The 23274-nt window shown below is 40.4% G+C and overlaps 1 protein-coding gene across 3 annotated transcripts in view; it reads left to right on the forward strand.

Moving 5' to 3' along the window:
• The window catches only part of DPP6 (dipeptidyl peptidase like 6), a 517007-nt gene that overhangs the window by 340290 nt on the left and 153443 nt on the right, over nt 1-23274 (forward strand). For all 3 annotated transcript variants that reach the window (XM_058820947.1, XM_058820930.1, XM_058820938.1), the window contains exons 2-3: nt 610-724; nt 7073-7171. In XM_058820947.1, the coding sequence (XP_058676930.1) occupies nt 610-724; nt 7073-7171 (214 nt within the window). The remainder of the gene's footprint in view (nt 1-609; nt 725-7072; nt 7172-23274) is intronic.

The raw sequence follows: 23274 nt of genomic DNA on the forward strand, positions 1-23274 counted from the left end.
TGAAGTTTTAAGGATGTGATTAAATTTAATGTATATGCTAGACAAGAAGCCTGTCTTCAGTTCCTCAGACCTACCAACCCAGGAGTGCACGCAGTATGCCCTGAGGAGATGTCATGTTTTCTGGGAAGGCAGGAAAGTTCACCAGGGGGATATCCTTATTGATTTTTATCTCTATGCATGCCCCTGTGAATTATTTATCTTCCTGTATGCTTCTCTGACATCTTATTATGAAAGTCTCTTGGAGGTTACTGTAAAGCTCCTCATTCCCAGACTTAATGAGGGCTGGTAGGAAATCGGCGTTGATGAGTGAGTTTGGATGAGTGCTGGGATGGGGGCTGGTGTCCGTGTGCCAGGAGGTAATGGGGAGTGTGGGTTCCACTGTGAGCCACCTGTGGGCGCATTGCATTTATTTGCTGTATAATTATTTGGGATGAATTCAATTAATGGCACCATGAATTATAACAGCCTGAACTGTGTTTGGCTCGAGGGCGTCACCCGCCGTGGTCGCAGGGTGTAGATCTGCAGACATACATTGCTGTCTGGATTCTGTGCTTGCTTCCTTGTCTAAGTGCCCTTTTCTAAGTATTCGTCTTCTTTTGATGTTTCTAGGAGCTGGTGGGGAGTAATCCTCCTCAAAGAAACTGGAAAGGAATTGCAATTGCCTTACTTGTTATTCTCGTTATCTGCTCGCTGATTGTCACCTCTGTCATACTCCTGACACCAGGTATTTATAACCTTTAACTCACTTCCAGTCTGGTTTTCTTCTGTAATTTTACACTTCCAAGAGTAAAGGGATTGCAAAGTAACTGCAAAGTCGACATCAAAGGAATTCTCCTTCCTTCCTCACTTTATCTCAGTGTGATGCTGAGTTCAAGGCTATTCTTAGGGAGATTGTTGTAGAGTTTTACATTTCAGTTCAGAAATCAGGGCTGCTGACCTGAAGGCACAAGCCTGGAATTTGATTGCCTTAGCATGGATGGGGAATGTTATTTTAGATGTGCCAGGGTAGGAGAGGAACCCACATGGGGCAGTCAGTGAGGGCACAGGAACTCCTGAAATTCATGTCCACATGGACTTACCAGTTGAGTGTCATATCCTGGACCATTGGAAATGACATTGGGTGCCTTGGCACCTAAATCTCATCCCATTCAGTTGCATTGATTTTTAGTTCAGACCACAGTGTTTACAAGGCAATTTCAGATAATGATATACCAGATTGTACTTATGCACAGCAAATAATTAGTAACTTCCCAATAAGGAATTCTTTTAGTTAATCCCCTTACCAAGTTTCAGCAAAGTTCTGTGCGTGTAACCTCTGTAAATTACTTCTCTTACAGTAGCTGCTGACATTGTAGGCTTGAATTTTAATGTGGTGTCATTATGATTATTGATTACTATGCATTTATACAGCCCTGAAAATTTCCATGCCTACTTAGGGAGTAGAAATAAAGCGCTTTTGCAGCACTGACAAGATTGTGAACTGAATATGAAAAGACAAACAAAATGAGAGACAAGACACAGAAAAAAGAATTCAGTGTCAGAAGGGGTGAGGAGCTACAAAACCCAGGGGGAGGCAAAGGTCCCTTGCTTAGGGATGTAGAGGAGAAGAACAGGGACTCCTTCTTAGATGAGTACATGTGAGTGGTAGAATCCAGGGAACAGCGGGAGAGAGAGCACAGAGCTGAGGAGCAGAATGGAGGCAAGAGAGAAATGAAACCTCAGGAAGTGGAAGAGCACAGGGTAGTGATGTGGAAAAAGGAGACAGAAATTGTGAGGCAAAAAATTTCCAGCTCATTACATGCAAAACACTTCCAGTCCAGCCCAGGTCTAGGCCATCTTCCCTGACAAAATTCTCATCCCACAGTCCTGCTGTGTGAGGAACTGGAGATAGGGACAAACCAAGAAATACAGGAGTGCATTGAGTTAATTTGAAAATGAGTGAAGCAATCAGTGCATTATTTTTTCATTTATTTATTGTCATGCCATATTCAGTTTATTTCGTGTTATCCTGAAGTTTTCAATGCAAATTTAAGTTCCATGTGGTCATACCAGAGTAATTATGTGATTAAATTAATTAAGGTAAAACTTCATTAAAGATCATTTATTAAATTAATTTTGTTGTTGCTCAGATTCAACATCTTTGGACAGTGCTGTTCATCCCTGAGATATTTTGGGGTGTGGTGTGTGGCCTACACTCACATCAGGCACAACTTGTTAGGTATGCAAATGTTGCCTGCAGTTTTACAGAAGCACAGACTTTTCAAAGATGTACAGGAAAGCCTTGATTACACAGTCCATACCCATGAGCCTCAACAAGTCCTCTTGAAGCTAAAGCACTGCCTGGTTGGGACCATGAGTGTCACTTCCACCAAAATCCAAAATCCTTAAATCCACTGGCTTCCCTTAATCAGCAATGTGGGAAACCCTTGATCAATCCCTTGTCATGATATGAAATCAGGTTTGATGAGCAGGAGTCTGCCCTCATGAGGCTTTGCTGGCTGTGACCAAAGACTGAATTCTCTTTTAGGTGTTTTTCAATACCCACCAGAATAATCTTCTCCATAACTTTTCCAGGCACTGAAATGTCACTAACAGGCCTGTAGCTTCCAGGGGCCTCCTTCTTCTTCTCCTTCTTTAACTATTCACATTAAGTTATAAAAAAAAAAATCATAATTGTATTTTTTATATATTTTTATATGCATGCACAAAGACATTCTCCCTTTGGGGTGTGTGTGCACACACATGCACCCATATAAATCATACAATTTTTATTATGTACCCAGCAACACCTCCAGATAACAGTGTTGAGAGGGTCTCTGTGCTTTAAACTGAGGAATATATAAAGTGATTTTCTCTGCTGAAATTTCCATTCACATTTCTTGAGATTTCTAATTACCTGATGTGCTGGTAAGCTGAGCTTGGGTTGGATTTTTCTCCCTGTTGATATTTCAGAATTGTGTCTTACATGCACATACAAAAACTTTGAGCTCAGTACTGCTTCTGTTTTTATTATGGATCCAAAGTAGTGGAGGTTTACATTTAATTACACTTTAATTATATCTATATAAAAGGTGGAAGTTTACACTTAATTACATAATAGAACAACACACATACACCATTGCCTGGGCTGAACCTCTCCAATTTCATGGTGTGTGAGTCCTGCCATTTCACCCACCTTTGAAAAATGTTAAACCATTTATACAAATGATGACAGTGCTGTCCTCAGGCTTTCCTAACTGGCAGCTCCTCACTTGTGACAGCATCTGGCACCCGTGCAGGTCCCATTCCATTGTTTGTGTATTTATATAAAGATGTAGAACATGTAGAACTTTCCAGAAGTCTGCCCATGCACACACACACAGAGAAAAGCTGAAAAAAAGACCCAGCCCTACAGAAATTTTGAGTAAAATAGGGCCTTCCCAAATTCCATTAGACATTGTGCTTAGGAAGAGGCTGATTTCTCATACATCTGTTCCTGATATTTAAAGCTTTCTGGAGATATATATCACATTTGCTCCTTTCAAATCTGACCTTTTAACTGAAAAAAAAAAATTACACCCTAATCCATATTAAAATTTTTGAAAAATCCATAAGAACTATTTCTCAGAAGTGTTACTGAGCTAGTCATTGCATAGCATTAATTCACAACATTCTGTCTGACAGTCAAAGGCATTACCTAGAAGGCTTTTTAGCTCTTGCGATACTCAGAGCAAGGCATTATCCTTTGACCAGCTGTGCAGGAGAGCAATTTTTTAACCATAGTTATATATAAATGTGTATTTTACACCAGTACAAACAGGTGGGGTTTTTCAGAGGGGAGAAAGATTGTCTGTTTGCCTTTCTGGTGTGGCTGCAGCTCTCTGGCCACAGAGAGAAATGCACAACTTTCTCAGGCATCATCCTGGGAAAGGCTGTGAGAATGTCAGAGAAAAGAATGATAAACAGTTCTTATCTTCACTTGTTGCACCTGTTGTTGTGAACATGTGGGATGTATTACAGAGATTTATTTAACAAAGGGTGGTTTCTGAATTAGCCAGTGGTGATGGTGTTTGGATTCAAGGACCAATTGGTTCCACCTGTATCATGACTGTCTGTAAGGGTGAGGGGTTTCTTAATAAGAATAGTGTAATAAAGTGATGGATCAGCCTTCTGGAATGATGGAGTCAATGCTAATTATTACCCAGCTGGGGGCCTGCAATGACATCTGGCCACTGTCTTTTGGGTACAGAGAGGCCATCTAGGGGAAAAGAGAGCTTGGGTCTGCCCAGGGATCAAGCAGGTATGCTGAGGTGGGGATGGAGCTCGTGCTGTGCTGGCCACAGAGGGATGGAGGCAGTGTCCCTCTCATGCAATGCACAACAGCCCAGGAGGTGTGTGAGGAGAGAACCCAACACCAGCCTGTGGCTGAGCACCGGGGTGATGGAAAGAAAGGTGGGCACCCAAAGGCGGCTGCAGCCTTCTGACCTATCATGAAGCCTCTGAGTGTGGCTGGAGTTGAGGAAAAAGCTTGAAAGAGAAGAAGCTAAACAGGCAGTGAGGTCAGCTCCTTGCTCCTTTTTGTTGGGGTTTTCTGGATTTGTGGAGGATCTTTGTTCTGGAGATGTCAGTCAGCCCAGGCTTGGGCTGAATCCTTGCCGAGGGTGCAAGGATCAAAACTTTCATCCTGGTTTGTTTGGGTGCAAGGATGAAGAGCAGACAGATGAATCCAAACACAGGGCTCCTGCCATGCCTCTAACATTGAATCCAAACCAATATGGACATGGTTTCTGCTTGGTTCTCTCAGCCTGTAGCTGTGGAGTTTGGATGCTGGGTTTGTGACTTGGCACTGAGCTCTCAAGTCCCTGTGCCCCTTGCAGGGCTGCCATCTGGATCTGCTGGGCTGGGGGATGTGAATGTAAAACAAAAACAGTGCCACATGCTTAGTCCCGTCCTTCCATAAGCCCAAAGAGGCCTCCACGTCCCTGCAGCTGGGTGTGGAGAGCACAACCTCTCCACCAGCTGGTTGGCACACCCTGAGGCGCACAGAATCTGCTGCTCAGGACAGAGTGAGGTGCCTGAGATCCCAGAACTGCATTTATTCCTCCATAAATGTCTCCATTAGGGCCAGAGGAATGGGGCAGATGTGCTTAGTAAGCCCTCTGACCTCCCTGTCTGTTAGAGGAGAGGCCAGTAAATCTCTCTTTTTTTTAATTACTGAAATTCATGGATGGATGCATTATTTAGTTTATTTGTTTTCTCCCCAGCTCTGTGGCTGAGATGAATGTAGCCTATGGTCCAGTAGAGGACTTCTTGCATCTCTTACAGCCCAAGGCAGGGGACAGGAAGGGGATTTCACCACATCCCTTAGAGAGGCTCCTGAAGTGCAAGGTCCAGGTGCTGCCTCTCTCTCTTGCTGCTGTCCCTCATGAGGAGCTGAGTGCTCTGGAGGAACAGAGATGGTGCAGCTCCCAAACTGGCTGTCCCCATCCTGCACAAAAAGGAGGAATAGGAAGGGCTTCCCACCCTGCTTCTTCCCAAATCTCCAGCACAGAGGTTTGATTGTGCCTGTCCTTGTGTCCTCCAGTGTTCCTCCAGAGGGCATTTGGGAAGCATCTCCTGGACAGGCACAAACCTAAGGATGTGTTTGGTCCCCAGTTCTGGGCACTCTCACCACAGTGAAGTTAATTGGAATGATTTCCTGGGTTCCTTGTCACCCATATTTTCCATTTTAATAAATAAAATGTTGCAGAATAACTTGGCATAATGCTGTCACACAGAGGGATTTGGCTGAGGAGTTGTGTGAATGGGTTCTGGAATTTGGAAGCCACTGTGAACAGTGTGGTTGAAGTCTCAGCCAGACTAAGGAAAAATATGAACACTGAAGAATATAATTTAATTTGGTAAAAGTGAAAGTTTGTTCTGAAACACCTTTTAGTGGAACAAAACACTGTTCACAGGTATTTTTATGTCATCTCAGGTAGCTCAGGGGCTTCAATTTAGTACAGCAAAGAAGATTTTTTTTTCCACAAATAAGTGCCTTCAGGGTTTGCTTCCACTTCTCTAATCATAAGTGTTCAGTGTAAGTTTAGCACTAAACAATATTAAAGATATCTAAGGCTGCCAATAAACCTCAGGCATGAGGATACTGTCATGAGGAAAGATGCTGAAACCCATTCCTGCAGTGGAACTATTCAGAATGTGGCCTCCTCTTTTCTTTAAAAGAGCAAATGTATTTACAGCTGACTGAAAGGTTTCCATGAAAATATTATTTCAGCAAAACATTGAATGTTGACAACAAATTATTCATAGAGAGTGACTGCTTGTCAAAACAAAAAATATTAGAGTTGATGGGAGAAAAGGAAAGAGGAAACATATTAATAAAAATTGTTGGGTTTTCAAATTTGTTGGTTTTTCTCTAAAACTTTCAGCTTTGATATTTCCATGTTCACAAATGAAACTGTATATTCTTTCACTAAAAATTAAAATCAGTGTGGGCAAGCTATGCAACACCTAAAGATTAAGAGTTATGTCTCATAGACTTTTCAAAAATATTTCTGAAACCACATATTTGATTCTCATGGAATATCTTTTGTGAATTTCTGAAGTAATCTGTATGAGCCCTTATAAGTTTAAACACCTTTCCAACTATGACTTTATGTTAAAAAAATTAAGGAAATAAAAATATAAGCTATAAAAAAATTTAAATACTTTTTTTAATTGTAGCTCATAATTTCAGAAATATTTTAGGGTTTAGCCATCAAATAGTAAGCATTATATATGACTATGACACCTATAGGTGGGTTTGCATGATTTAGATTCTTTTTTGATCATGTTATGTCTGAAAATGTGTGGTTTGGACAATTTCTTGGTCTTTTTGTAACTGTTAAGACCAGGCATACATAGCAAGGAGGGTTCTGTTAATGAGCCATTGGGTGCTCCTTTAATACCACTGACAGTGGGAAGGGATCTGTGTGTGACACAAAGCTCAATGTGGATTGGATCCAAATGAGATATGCCACTATTCACAGTTTCTGTGCTTTCAGATGCATTTCCAAGCTGAATTAATGGTAGTTTATTAATGAATGTTTTCCAGTGGAAGATAACAGCTTGTCTCAGAAGAAGAAGATAACAGTGGAAGATCTCTTCAGTGATGATTTTAAGATTCATGACCCAGAGGCTAAATGGATAACTGGTGAGTTTTGAGCACTTTGTAGCATCTTTGCTTTGTTTCCTTGCTCCCTGACCATTGGTTTTTTTAATGTATTTCATAGTTCCTCCAGTTCTTTGTGCTGTCCCTGAAATTACAGGATCAAGGACTGGTTGGGGTTGGAAGGGACCTCTTGAGATCATCTTGTCCAACTCCCAGCTCCAGCAGTGAGAGCTGTTTGCCCAGAATTCAAATTCCTCAAATTCCCATCTCAACCTTCAAATTCTTATTCCACTTTTCCTCCTGTTAAACATGCAAACACCACAATTCCGACTTTTTATCTAGGACTGCCCAGTGAGCTCATAGATAGGCACGGAAAACAACAGCCTTTTTCTCCAAGACCATCCAAAACTCAGTAAGTGATGTGACACATGGTTGGAAGAAGTGGTTGGGGCACCATCAGTGATTATTTTACCATAAACAAAACTGGAGGTTAATATATTCTCTCATCCAATATGATTTTTTTCCTGGCAGGGAGGAGAATCAATGCTAAGCAAGAGGCAAACAGTGCTCCAGCAGCAGCTGGGCTGGGGCTTGCACACAAGCCATGTGCTCTTTTTATCCTCTGCTGCCTTACATTTTCCAGTCAGGGGAAAAACAAATAATACTTGAATTAATGCATGTTGGATTTTCTGGAGTGGAGCTACTTTGGGGTATGTAGATTCCAGCTCTCCCCGGAAATTGCTGCAGTCAGAACAAGCTTTGTTAAGAATAAAATGATTTGTGCTGTGCTGCTCATGTGATTTCCAGTCCAGCTCTTATTATCATGGAAGTTATTAGCTTTTCTTCTTTTGAATTTAATGGGGAACTGGATCAAATCCTTCCGCTGTTTAGCTTTCCTTGTCTGCTGTGCCCATTGGGAGCAATTTTAATACCTGCAATGAGAAGGGAGAGTGTTAAAGGGTAGTGCTGAATGAACACATTCCCCAACTGCAGGTTCTGCCACCCACTCAAGCAGAGGGAAAGCTGTTGCAGACAATAAACACCTTCACAAACACACCTGCAGAGTGCAGGAGCTCTTTTCCAGGCTGAGTTCTCCATGGGAATGGAGCTCCCCACAACCACTTTCTAGGAATGGTGATAATGGAAATATGAGCTGCTCTGCAGTTCAGGGGTTTTTGTCCAGAATCCTTTTCCTTTTAGCACAGATATCCTGATGGCCCTAATGAAGGAAAAGGTGTTTTACTGAGACCTTGACTGCTATTTTCTTTATTTGCTAGATTATAGCAAATAGAACAAAATGGAGAGAATAACTGAACTTTTACAAGAACAGAGAATGAAATATTGCTATAGAGCTGGTATAATATCCCCCCATTGATGAGTATCCCTTTATGTGGACATCAGGCTTGTTTTCCACAACTGCAGTCTGCTGTGAAAAATCAGCATTTCCTTTGCTTTTTCACTTATGGTCAAATACTAAAGTCATATAAAATTTTATTAAGATTAAGATTCTGATTTTGAGTGTTTTAAAATCCACCTCTGCCTTCTTATGTACCCTTAATGACTTCAGTGCTGTCTTGCTGTCTTGCTTCTGAAATTACTAAAATATTGTTTCTGTAAGAGACAAAATAAAAAGAAACATTATTAAAACCGACACAGAAATTTTAGAATTAATTACTCTATTCTTTTGATAAACAAACACTGACACTGTTTTTAATACATCTAAATGAATTTTATGAAGCCAATAGATACCTTGTAGATTTACCCAAGGGTGACTTTGCATTTAAGGGCAAGATGCTCATCTACAATGTCATTCATCCAAGGACCCACAGCCATTTTACAACATTAGTTGCTTTTCTGTATTAAAGTTGGATTTTTCATAATCTTTCTCTAGCTGGCTAAGGGGTGAAATTGTGATTAAGATGAAAGACCAGTAGCCAGATTCCTAAGCACATGTTGTTATTGGCCTCTTATTTTTCAGTATGCAAATGAAAGACTCCAAAAATGCCAAAGCCAAACTAATTAACTAAGTGTAACAAGATTGCTGGAATGCCCCAGCAAAAGAAAAAAAAAAGCTTATTTGAAAATAGCATATTAAAATTGGATGACTGCTTACAGACCTAACTGATGCTTTGTGGGGATCAACACAGTTAAAATAGAAGTATATAAATATAAAATAAATGGGTAGCTGTTGTGTGTCCTTCCCCTTCCTCTCCTTTTAATCATACAGGAAAATATCACAGTCATCCAGAGCTCTGCGCAATTCAGTCCTCCTGGCTCATCAAAGCTCTGTTTCCTTCCTTCCCCTCTACATCATTGCAGAAGAGAGGAGGTGGCCAGAGATGAAGAATGTTGCATGTTTAGGAGTGTTTGAATCATCTGAGGGATTTGATCCCAAAATAATTCAGTCAGTAAAATATCTGTGTGCTTCCCAGTTATAAAGGGGCTGATTCAAACACTGAATGAGGAAGATCTTTCCTTAAACTAGATTGAGTCTTAGAGTAAGTATTTCAATAAATAAAATATTTATATTCAGGGTTGCACTTAAAAATATGCTGAAAGTTCCACAAAATTGATGCATTGAGCTCATGTTTTAGTGTTTTCTTGATTCTCAGCAGGCATGTGGAAAAATAACATATTTCTAATCAATAGCTTTGTGTCATTCTATTCTATTGATTTTAAAGGGCCTAGGGCAAAAGAAAAGAACCAGTCTGAAAGCTGACATAAATACACTTTCAGTGTAAAGATTACAGGCTTTGTCTCAGCTTCCAATCACAACTTGTGGCTCATTTGTGGACGTATTTGCATTTTTTTAAATTGGAATTCCAATTAAATTTACTTGCACAAAGTGAGGAGTGACAAAGTTGTAAAATTTTGTAAATTTGAACATTTTACAATTTTTGTGATGCCGCTGTAATTTCAAATTTCAGTTTGAATTTCCCTGCACTTCTGTTAGGGAGAGGAAAGAATACTTTGTTTAATTAACATCTGTATTCTACTGTCCTGACCTCTGTTGTCTTTGGCTCTGTTCAGAGTGATCCAGAGAGGAGCGATGCATTCATAGAGCACATAGTGACAGGCCAAGGGGGAATGGCTTCAAACTGACTGAGAGCAGGTTTAGACAAGATATAGAGAATAAATTCTTTCCTGGGAGGCTGGTGAGGCCCTGGCACAGGTTGCCCAGAGAAGCTGTGAATATCCCATGCCTGGAAGTGTTCAAGGCCAGGCTGGATGGGGCTTGGAGCAGCCTGGGATAGTGGAAGGTGTCCATGACCATGGCATGAGACTGGAACTGGATGATTTTTAGATCTCTTCTAACCCAGGTTATTCTGTGATTCTGTGACTAGAATAGACTGCTCCAGAGTTTATTTCTAGATTCACTTCCAGGGACTGCTATTGGTTAGGTTTTCCCTGTAGTGTGACTAAAAGCTGACTTTACTATGAAGGTTTCGTTTTTCAGGACAGCGCAGCATTTGTGTTATACCACAGTAGGTGTAAAGCAGTGAAGTACAGGAAATTTGGGGTTCTGCTGGTGATTAATTGGCACCCCCCTATTCAGCAGTCCATCTGAGCTGTGTTCCTGTTCCAGTCCCATTCATCCCACCCCTCCTGCACTGTTCTCATCCCTCCATGCCTCACATGCTGCACTGAACTTCCCTTTCCTGTACAACTACAATTATATTGTCCACACACTTAACAAGCATATGAGCTCCAATCAGTGCCTTTTTTCGCACTGTGTATCTTAAATGCAGTATTTGAACATCTCCTTGTTTTCACATCCCCCTCCAGAGCCTGTCAGGAGTGTCCTGTGCCAGCCTTCCTTCAGCCCTCTCCCAGCTGACAGGTGGCCTGCTCGTTAGTCGGGTCCCTAATTGTTCAGCAGTTCTGCTCATGAGCACCACATTACCTTGTAATTAGGCTTTGCAATTACTGGGCTTTTCCTGTAATTTCTCTCACACAGCAGTTTAACTCAGGTTTCTGAAAAGCTCAATGGGATGGTGCAGTGTTCCTGTGATGTTCAACAAAAAACAGGATAAAGGAATTTGTTATAATTTTGTGCTGAAGAGAAGCTTGGTCGTTCTGGTTTCTTCTATAAACAGTAATTCATAATCAATACTTAAACCTGACCTGAGAAGACAGTTGAAGTTGAGTCGTGCATTCTGGTTTTGTGGCCCTTTTGAGCTGCAGTGATTCCTGCCAGCTGTGAGTCTGATCCTGGGAGCACTCCTGCCTCGTGGGGAGGGAGCATCATGTAAAAGAAACCAGTGGAGACTGAACTGTATGTGCCACTTGTGGAGACTTATGCTAATCTTCTGTCTTTGTACTTAAATGGCAAATAGATTTTCCCACTTTGAAAGTACTTGGATGCTGTTTTAGTTGACAAACAGCAGAGCAGCCTTTAATATCCTGACAGAATTGCAATGGATTGGATTCTGTTGATATTGCAACGTGTCAGTCTTTGCTCTTTATAGGATATTTTTCCAGCCTTGCTGTAGGCATCTTGCAAGACATTGTATCTAGCAGTGGCTCTTGTCAGGATTTTGGGCTGTAGGTAAGTGACTGGAGGTTTCAATTAGGAGAGCATTTTGCTTGGCCAGACCTGGGGAGGCAATCCTTGCAGAGTGCCAAATGGCAAGAATAAAAGTTAAAAGTAGGACAGCAAAATATATTCAGTTGGGAAGGAGCACCGAGGTACAGGACAGCAAATGACATGTTTAGGATCACAGGAACTTAAAAAATGTGAAAATCAAGCCCTTCTCTCTAAGGTCCCTGCCCACTCACTTCACCTGTAATACTGGAAAAATAATATTTATTCTTATGAGTAGAGAAATAATGAGTGAATTAGCAAGATGCTTCAAATGACATTTTCAGAAATGTCTCAGTTATTTGGAAGCCTGCCACTCAGTGAGAGCCAGGAGCATGGTGTGCCCAGCTTGCCTCTGAGAATGGCAGCTGGGCTTTTATCTCAAAAGTCCCTTTGAAAAATACACTAATAACAAATATCTAAATATAACAAAGTAATTATTTTATCTGTAATACTGAAGCACATATGTTCTGTTGCATGTTTCTCTAATAACATCATAGAATTTCTGGGCTCTTTTAAAGCCTAATATTGAATTTAATGACCTAGAACTAATAGGTTTTATTTACCATGCTGAAAAAAACACAGTGTAGTGACTGAGGTAATTTATTTCAGTTTACCTTTAGTAATAATGCTCAGATCAACAATACTTAGATAGCCCAAATGCCCTCAAGCCTCTTTTCTGCAGTGTAAATCCATTGCACTGTATTGATAAAAGCACTGATGCATTTCAAATGATCCAGATGCTGTGGAGTAAATGAATTATTTATAGATTGCTTTGCATAGATATTAAGAACTTTGTAAGTGCTAATATTTTTCACTATGAGAAAGGTTTTGTGCTAAGGTGCTGGTTTGACAGCTCTTTAGACTTAAATTGCCCTCTTAAAAGATACAACGTGGCTGGCTGGAGTGCAGGTTTCTCTGGGCTGCTTCTCCATGGGCCAAAAAGATTCCTGGAATCATTAAGGTTGGAAAAAACCTCTGAGTCCAACCATCAACCCAGCACTGCCAATTCCACCACTAACCACGTCCCTAAGCTCCACCTTGACGTGGGGTTTGAGCATCTCCAAGGATGGTGATTCCACCCCTTCCCTGAGCAGCCAGTTCCAGTGTTTGACCAGTGAAGAAATTTTTCCTAATGTGCAGTCTAAATCTGGCATGACTCAAAGTCATTTCCTCTTGTCCTATCACTGGTTACTTGGGAGAAGATGCCAACTCCCACTTTACTACAACCTTTTTTCAGGTAGTTGCAGAGAGCAATTGACAGCTTGCAAGTGACCATCCAAACTGGAAAGGCAGCAGGACCCTTTCTCTTGGCAAGGCTGGGCTGTCAGCAGGAAAGGAAAACTCATTTTTTCTGTTTTGCATCCAAGGGACAAAGCTGCCTTCCTTGGGCACGGCACGTTGCAGTCTTGTGCACATTTGGGGTCTGTGGTAGGAAGGTGAATTTCCTGGGCGGCCATCCTTGAGCCCCAATGCCATCCCAGCTCCTGTCTTATGTTAAATGAGTTTAAGGTAGAAAATGCTCACAGGTGGTTTTGCTAGTGTAAATCTGGTGAAGGCATAAAGAAAACTGGGTTACTGTACCACAATATTTGCCCACCTTTTAATTAGAGATATTAGCTCGTTCATTTCAATGGGTTTTAAATGTGTGTTAAAAAGACTGAAATGAATGGGTTTACTGGTCTTATTTGTTCACAGAAACCTTTCTCCACTCTCAGTTCAAACCTCATATCCAAGCTCATGGCCGCTTCTTTCTGCAGTATTTTTATGTGTGTTTTGACTTTTGAGATGTTTTTGAAATACTTTCTGAAACACAAAGCAAGATACCTGGTGCACAGCACATTGGATTGTGGTATCTAAGGTTTAGTGAACTTCCAGGCCCCATTACAAAGAACCCCACAGCCTATAAGGATGACTTTATGCTGAGAGTAAAGACATCCACACTAAAGGAAAATGTGTGTGGGCCAGAAGAAAATACAGGGGAAGGACTAAGAAAGCTCTTTTTGTCTAACATAGCATGGTTTTGCTGGGGATGGCCTTTAGAAACCCTCTGTTATGATTTATAAAGATGTGAATGTTTGTCAAATGAACTTCTGGTTAGTATTGGTGCCAGTAGAAATGTCCATGCACTTCAGAGCTAGTTCATCACTATTTTTATTCTAAATGCCTTCATGAAGTGACACGAAGTGAGTAGGTAAGAGATCTTGCTCTGTCATGACTGCCACATTGAGGAAGAAGTGAGGAACATGTTAAACCATTTGAACCATAATTTCAATTTTAGATCCCCTCCTGGATCATATTTTTTTGAGATTTCTGTGGCTCTGTGATCTGAAAGCACTGGAGAAAATTTTCAGCCTCTGGACAGTTGCCGAGTTCAGCAGTGACAGTAACCTGTTCACTAAAGACAGGAAACTTGGGAATTAATGGAATTTTAAGAGACTATAATAGGCCATGGGGGAGAGCATTCCTGCCATGTAGCTGTTTTGTTCATTACTGCTAGAGAGAATGAAATGGGAAATCAATTTGGCTCTTTCAAAAATTAATACAGCCTGCAGGAGCAAGCTGGGGAGGAGTGTGGTGCCAAGGATTGGGCAGTGCCTCAGTGCACTCTTCTCTGCAGTGCTGGAGTGCTGGTGGGACACATGTGCTGGTTTTGGGGTGAGGAAATAATTCTTTGGTGTTTACAGCAGCTTCTGACTTTAGAAGGAGAAATGTGTTGCATAAAGTCATGTTTGGGAAAAACATCACACCCTGGAAAAGCAGAAGTAACACAGTAATGTTCAAATAGGGGTTTTGTGTGTGGTGTTTTTGAGTAGTTAGAGAACACCTAAAAACCCACATGCATTAAAAAGCGGCCCCAGACATCCAGTGCCATAGCTTTCCATATGTTATGTCTCTGCATCTTGCAGATGAGTGCGGAGTCAGGGACAGGGCTGGTGGCATGAAGGTCACCTGGGAGAACAGAGGCAAGGAATGAGTGATGAGGAGGGTACGGAGAGTGTGGTGCTGCACAGTGACTCAGGGGAGAAGCCCAGGCAAGCAGGAAGGATCCTGGGGGTGTCCCAGTTGGAGCAGGAGCTGGAGTTGTGTGAAGAGTGAAAATGAGTCTGGAAATAAGTACTGCCGAGAGCAGCTTAGTGGCCTATGATGAAGAGCTGGAAAATACATTCAGATGCTATGGCAGTATCAAAGAGAGCATTTAATGAATCAAAGATGACTGGAGGAGGCAGGAGAATTCCTTGGACTTTGTTTCTTTCTGTCTAGGTTCTGTTAACACCTACTGCCCATAACTGCCTAATTCTGTTCCCACCAATTTTTTTAAAAAACAAAGAGGAAAAATAAACTTCCCCCTAACAGCCAACATCCCACTCTCACATGTTGGACCAGCAGGTTTTTGTAGACTTTCTATAGCCATTAACAAAAACAGATTCCCCATTTCCATTTCAAGCCCTACTCCACTAAAATTAGTGCTTTTCCTCAAAATAGCTCAGAAGCAAGGCAATGCCTCCTGTCGTGACTGTGTCTGCCAGCAAGAAGCAGCTTCAGGGAATAATTTGAAGTTGTAAAAGGTGTGTGAAAACTAGAACAATTTGGGCTCCTTTGTGTGTCAAATTTCTCTGTATATTTGAGATAGAAGTCCCTGGGAATTATGTTGAAGCTGCCCTCTTTGCTCCTCCCCATCAGCTGTGTGCTGCTCTGAGGTGCACTGCAGCATTTCTAGGCTCATTTCCTGGTGGTGAATGCAAAGCTGATAAATTCAGTGCTGGGTCCTTTCAGCTGCCAGCCAGGCAGGTACTGCAATGACACTGGATTCACAGTGGGGAGCCTTTTGATTAAAAAAAAAAAAAAAAAAAAAGAGAACAGCAGGGATGGAAGTGGGAAGGAAACACTGTCACAGGGAGCAGTAGCATCTGTGGGGGACTTTGAAGAATGTGGCTCACAACAGAGATGTCACTGAACCACAGACACAGAACCACATGCACAGTCCTGCCTGTGTGCTGAACAGTTTAAATCCAGTCAGGAAAAGGGAAAAGGATCAGGTTTTTTTTCATCCTGTTCAAAGTGGCTTGAAATCAAAACCCTGCTGCTCTGAGAGCTGAAGGAAAGGCACTGGTTTTTCAGGAGTTTAACTGGGAGAGGGATTTGGTGTTCTCTCAGTGGGTGTTAGTTATAAAATCCATGTGAATTGATGCAAGAAGAGTGAAGAGATGCCCTTCCCCAGCTGACACCTGTGAACCAGGTAAGGGTGAGCTCCCAGCTGTCCCCAGCCCTTGGGGAAGGGGACACTGCAGGGACAAAAATTGTCTGTGATAAGCCTTAAAAAGGATGGCCATGATTGCAATAATTGCATTCCTGCTGGCTGAATTTGGACTAAAATAAAGTTGCTGATTTTCTTCCTTTGACTTTTCAGAGGAATGTAGCACAGGCAAGAGGAGGGAGAGGAACAGGAGCTGTGCTCTGCTCCTGGGTGATGGGGCAAGCAGGGCACAGCAGAGGGTGGTGGTCTCCCTTCCCCAGGAGCTTGGCAGTGTTTCACCATGAGGAGGATTGCTTCTGGAGAGAGGAAGAAATTTTATTTTACTTGGATCCAGCTCTGCTTAGAAAATGTGGGTAGATAGAAAGGAGACTCAGTTTTGAACTGTAGGAAAAGAAGGTCAAGAAAGAGGGTTTACACGGACTTGCTGAAGGTTTTCTTAACAGTCAGGTGGATTTAAGGATGGAAACATTTTAGGAAAGAGGCACTTAAGTGTGACAGTGTGCACAGGGGTCTGAGGATGAGGGAAGAAACGAGGATCTGACTCCATGTTTCAGAAAGCTTGATTTATTATTTTATGATATGCATTATATTAAAACTATACTAAAAGAATAGAAGAAAGGATTTCATCAGAAGGCTAGCTAAGAATAGAAAAGGAAAGAATGATAACAAAAGCTTCTGTCTTGGACAGAGAGTCTGAGCCAGCTGACTGTGATTGGCCATTAATTAGAAACAACTACATGAGACCAATCCCAGATGCACCTGTTGCATTCCACAGCAGCAGATAACCACTGTTTACATTTTGTTCCTGAGGCTTCTCAGCTTCTCAGGAGGAAAAATCCTAAAAAAAGGGATTTTTCAGAAAATATCATGGCTACAGCTTAAGAGATAAGCACCCAGGAAAGCACAGATGGAACAAATGAGGTGGATAATTGCAGGATGTGCTGAGGAAAAAGCACATTCAAGTGAGGACTGCAAAGGGCAATGGAGAAAGGAGAACTCTTTGGGGTGTTCAGGCCTCTTCTTAAGCCATTGATCCAAATTACAACACACTGCTGATACCTTCAGTAGTGATCTCCAGAAATGTTTGTCTTTTGACACAGTCCATACCTGGGAGCTTTTTGTTTTCTAGGATGCAATTTGCTTACTTTTTAAAACTTTTTTTTTAGAATATTTTAATCAAGGCAATTTTCTGTATTTCATGCTGCCCTGCCCAACTTTGATTGCTTCTTGGAGATTTTTACTTGGTGAAAAGAACATTTTCCTGACTCAGAAGCTTTCCCAGAGCTTGCTCCACTGGTCTTGGACACTTGTTGAACACTGAATGCTTACCAAGTATTAATTAAAGCAGTGTGTATTCTACTTGTTCCTATTAATGAACATTAAATAAATATATGCTGAGATACATAATTAAATAATTTGAAGACAGGAAATACTGTATTTCTGGTGATTAAATTTCATATCAAGTCTTGTAACTGAAAATGTAGCAGGCAAAGATTTACTTATCTAAGAAAAAGTCCCCAGTGATCTTGGATCTCCTGACTGGATTAAGATGTTCAATGTAGGGAAAACGCTTTTTTTAAACAAGAAATAGTCCCAGAGTTATATAATTCATTAAAAGAAATGTATAATGAGATAATTATCATTGATCAAGGGAATGTAATTATACTTTAAAACCTCACATCAGTGGAAATTCAATTAAGAGCACAGGAGACCAAAGGTTTGCCCAGCCCAAAATCCTGTTTCCATGGAAGGCAAGATGTGTGTGCACAAGAATAAGTAAGAGGGAAATGAACTTCTCTCACTTTTTAGCTCAGAATCCTCAGTTCCTCCTGTATATTTTCTGTTTATTTGCCAAAAATATTTTTATCTTCTGAGACACTTTCCAAGCACCCTCCAGAGCCTCTTGCATCCAGCATTTCTCCCATTAATGAGTATCACTGACCTAACACCTATTGCAAGAGGAAGGGTTCTTGGGAGCTTGTTTCTATTTGCTTTGCTTGGTCAGTCTTAGATCAGGACTTTGCAAAAATGTTTTCCACCTCAAATGTGTAATTTTGGAGAAGATGGGGTGGGAACTACATGCAACGGGTGCACAGAAGTGTCTGAGTTAACTTCTCAAAATGTTCAAATTATTTTGAGTTTCATGACACTTGAAGACAAATGTATGCATGCAGTGTAATTTGTTTGACCTTAAAGCAAAGCCAGATTATTTTGCTGTGTGTGTTAAAATCTTTAGGTTCCTGTACCAAATCATGCCACACCAAGTAATCATGAAGTCATAAAATCGTGTGATCCAGGTCCCCAGCAGAGCTTCATAGTTTCATGTGAAATCTGCACTGGGTCTGCTGGGTTTATTTTCCTTTTGCTACTTGACAAAGTCCCAGCCTCTGGGGAAGGCAGCACACAAAAATACTCTACTTTGATTCAAAAAATAAATGTAATGAATAAAAACATTTTTAGTATTCAGAGATATTATCATGATTATTTCTAAATGGTCCTTCAAATGTTAAACTTTTCTGGAGGTAAATGGAGAAAAATTCATTTAATAGCATTTGAAAAGATGTTTTTAAAATATCAGGTTCTTTTGAAGCTTTATACCTGTCTTTCAATGCTTAGGTTTCAAAATAATTGACAAAGATTGGGTAATCACCCTCAAAGCATTTTAGCTTTCCAGGGAATGCAGAATGGCAGGGGTAAAAAAAGTTTTGTGTAAACAAAGTCTAGTAAGAAGGCAGTGTTGAAACCAAGAAAAGTTAAAAAATCATCAGTTCAGAAGCATTTCCTCCATAATGGGCAAAAGTCTGGATCTATTAGATAAATCATTATTTATTGGCATGAAATTGACTCTATAAAAATTGACTCCACGTTGAAAGGTGGTGAATCCAGCAGTTCAGAGATATTGTGTCCTTATTGCAGTTATGTTCCATGTGGTCATGTATGCAGAGTAAACCATTCCAGGGTCTGGCTGGAAGTCTTGGCCTTGCCAAGCAACGTGGTGCCTTCAGGCAGACTGAAAAGAACCATCAAGACTTGAACGAACACCTAAAATCCACCAATTCTCCCCAGAAATTTTTCCCAATGCTCTAATTTTTTACCAAGCTAATAAACACTTATTCTGTGCTCAGCAGTCAATTTTCCCATTTCCTGGTGGACAGCAGCCCACGGCTAGGCCTGCTCCTGCTCCTGGGCCGTGGGCAGCAGTTTCCACTGGCTGCTGCTGCCTCAGCTCATGGACTGACTCATTTTTACAAGACAAACTGCTTGGAATACTCATATATAAGCCAAAATGCTTATTAAAATTGTGCAGGTATCTTTTCTTTCCTTGTTCTCCTTCCCAGGAAAAGTAGGCTGTGAACAGTGATGTAAAAAAAAATCTTAAAACACTTCTTTAAAACATGGCCAAGAGAATATATGTGTGTATGTATGTATGTATATGTGTGTGTGTGTATGCATATATACATGTATATATGTATATATATGCATATATATGTAGATATATTCCCAAGAATACATATGTATATATGTATATATACACAAATATGCATGTATATACAAAGCAAATATATATATGCATATATATATACATACATTTATATGTATATACATATATATACACACACACATATATATATACACATATATACACACACACATATATATATACATATATATACATATATATACACACACACACACACACACATATATATATATATATACATATATATATACACACACATATATATGTATTCTCCATGTATTCCATATTTTCCTTCTTCCAGGTCTCAGTTTCAGGGGCAGCATTTGTAAGAGTTTGCTGTTACCTTTTACCTTGAAGCTGATACCAAATACAGCAGCAGGCATAAGAAATGGCCTCAAACCAAATTAACCTTTATCATAAAGGCATGTTGTTTATTTATTTTTATATATTATTTATGTATGTATATATACATATATATAGGTATATATATGTGTATATATATACGTATATGTATGCATATATATGTATATATATGCCCAAGAATACATATATATATGTATATATATACATATATATAAATATATACATGTATATACAAAGCAAATATTGTATATACATATATATAAATTGAGATGTATATCCATATACATATGCACACACACACACATATCTATATGTCTATATATCTATATATCTATATCTATATATATAGATATATGTTCTCCATATATTCTATAGTTTCCTTCTTCCAGGTGTCAGTTTCAGGGGCAGCATTTCTAAGAGTTTGCCATTACCTTTTGCCTTGAAGCTGATACCAAACACAACAGCAGGCACAACATTAACCTTTAACATAACATAAATCCTTGTTAAGGATTTTCTAATGTTAATGCCTCACAAAGAAAGATATTTTAAAAAATATACACCAATAATTATAATATTTCTGATTTTTTCCCTAATTGGCACAGAATGGATAATATAGCTAAACTATCAAGCCAGAAGGCTTTGAATAAGAAAACAGGAGAGGGATTATTAGAATTCCATAGTTTCTATTTGTTTTCCTTCTTCCAGGGCAGGAAACTGAGAGCGTAATCAATTTTCTGTTGCAATCAACTTTTTTAGGAGAAACAATATTGAGCTATACTCAGGAGAGAAAAATACTGAGAACAGCCTTTTTTTTATCCAGTTTGAGGGATATCACCTTGATCACTGGAGTGAGCTTGGGTTGCTCCCTCCAAAAAAGATAGATTGTAATGGGAATAGAAATGGTCCAGAGAAAGATTAAGAGCATGACAGAAGCATGGAAATGCACAATAAAAAGAATTGCCCCGAGTTATTACGAAGTTATGTAAGGATAGAAAATAAGGAAAAAATATGAAGAAGTCAAGCTCTTTTCATGGAATAAGGGCATTCATTGGATTTAATCTCCTCTGCTGAAAGTTCTTAACCCATTGAGAAGGTAATTTTGGACAGAAGGTTCATGAGAATTGGAAGGAAGGAGCAATCATTTTTTTTTGGTGTAACTATTTCTCATCCATTGCACTTGAACCAGATGTTCATATCAACCCTTTTGGTCCTGCACCAGCATCAGCACAGATCTCTTCTTAGAACTGCTGGTGCTTCAAAATCAATAGAACAAAGGCAGTAACAGGTGGATGATGTTGGTTCCATGGTAGAGAGAGGAAAAGGAGCAAGAAGTGAAATAGGGAATTCAGGAATCTTTTCTGGGGTTTGGTGAGGACTCTGTGTAAGAGCTGACCCAGCAACTGCAGGCAAACCAAACCAATGTGCCATGCTAAGGAAAAGCTCCTCACTCATCATGGAATCATAGAATGGTTTGGGTTGGAGGGGAAATGAAAGATCATCCATTTCCGACCCCCTGCCATGCGCAAGGACATATTCACTAAACCAAGTTCCTCAGAGCTCCATCCAACCCACCCTTTAACACTTCCAGGGATGGGGCAACCACGGCTTCTCTGGGCAGCCTCTCCTATTGCCTCACCCCCCTGCTTAGCTGACATGATTTTTTTTTTCATTCCATCATCAGTTGGTTTAAAAACAGTAGGATTTTATCAATAATTGCAAAGTGTTTCTCCATTAGTGTCTCCCTTGCAGCTGGGTGCAGGAAGACTGTTCTCACCCAGGTGCCATTTCCTTCCCTCAGTGCCATCTCACTCAGCACACCAGTCTCCTGCCCAGCACCAAACTAATTATTATTAATGGTTCTTTGCAAGTGTTGAAAGTGTTCCCATTGGCTCTGTAGCAGAGTGCCCTCTTGTGACTACTCCAAAACCAGAAATAATGCACTGATAACCTGTTGTGTTGTGAGGGTCCCCAGGACAAAGTGAGAGATGAGAATTTGACTCCAAGTTCTCAGAAGGCTGATTTATTATTTTATGATATATTATATTATATTATATTATATTATATTATATTATATTATATTATATTATATTATATTATATTATATTATATTATATTATATTACTAAAGAAAGAGAAAGGATACAGACAGAAGGCTAGAAAAAAATAATCAAAACCTGTGACTAACTCAGAGAGTCCAACACAGCTGGCTGTGATTGGCCATTAATTAAAAAGATTCACATGTTTTGATAAACAATCTCCAGACCACATTCTCAAGCAGCAAAACAGAGAGAAGCTGAGGCTTCTCATCTTCCCAGGAGAAGAAATCCTGGCAAAGAGATTTTTCATAAAATATCACAGTGATAGTAACCAAAATGTGTATTGGGGTCTTGGATTTCATCTCTTGTCTGCCTTGATTTTCAAAAGCCTGAGGTCAGGGTGGTGGCCATGACTCTGACAGACTCCTCACACATGAAGTTAGACTTTATCACAATCATTCCTCACCAGACACATCTGAAATGACAGGCTGATATAAGAGGGACTGTGAAATATTGCACACAAAGATAATTAAAACTTCACCTGTAGCTGCACACAAAGCATATCTGCTTGTTAACATACAGCAATCTCCTTCAGTCTGCACTGAAATTCAAGTAATCTTCCCATGATAGTAATAATGAAAAGCAAGAAAAAACACTTTATATGTTCTTCCTGCCCATCATGGCCATTAACAAGTGCAATTTGTTTAGGGGCAAAGAGAAGGAGGCAAGGGAATGCACAGAGAAATTAAGTAAGCGAGCTGTGGGATCACATTGTAATGAAAATTTATTCATGGATTCCTTTTTTTTCCTCAGTGTCAAGTGGATTATTACATTTAGGTGCAACACTTTGGATCATGCACTCCCCCGTGCAAAGCCAAACCAAATGAGGCAGAACAGACCTGGTGCCTTTGGCAGAGAACAGGGAGGTCACTGGGTGATGCTGCCCTGGGACTGGGGCACAACCAGGGAGGGCTTGGAGCAGTGTCCCTGCATGGAACAGCCAAGCTGGGTGCCACCAGCAGCAGTGGTGACTTGGGCTCCCATCTGAGCTAGAAACTACAGTGGGAAAAGCTCTGGAATTATTATTTTCCCAGTGAAATCTGTGCCATTGTGTATTTGGGGCTGTGCACCCACCCCAGTCCCTTCATGGAGCTGGGATAAGCTGATTCCTCCTGCTTGTTGGCTGCACTTTTCTTTTTTTCTGTCTTCAGTTGCATGATGAAACTGTGAAAAATATGCAGGGTGTGGATAAAAGCATTAAGGGCCATTTTCTGGGAAAATAGTTGTCTGGGGTTAAATTGCTTCTGGCCTGTGTTGAATGTGAAATGTTCCCAGCAGGGAATCAAAGGGATGAGTGTAATCTGCTGTCTCCAGCTGTCCAGTAACCCAGGGGTCATCACTTCTCCTCCTAGAACATCCAGCATTT

The sequence above is a fragment of the Ammospiza caudacuta genome, chromosome 1, assembly GCF_027887145.1.
Source record: "Ammospiza caudacuta isolate bAmmCau1 chromosome 1, bAmmCau1.pri, whole genome shotgun sequence".
NCBI classification, from domain to species: Eukaryota; Metazoa; Chordata; class Aves; order Passeriformes; family Passerellidae; genus Ammospiza; species Ammospiza caudacuta.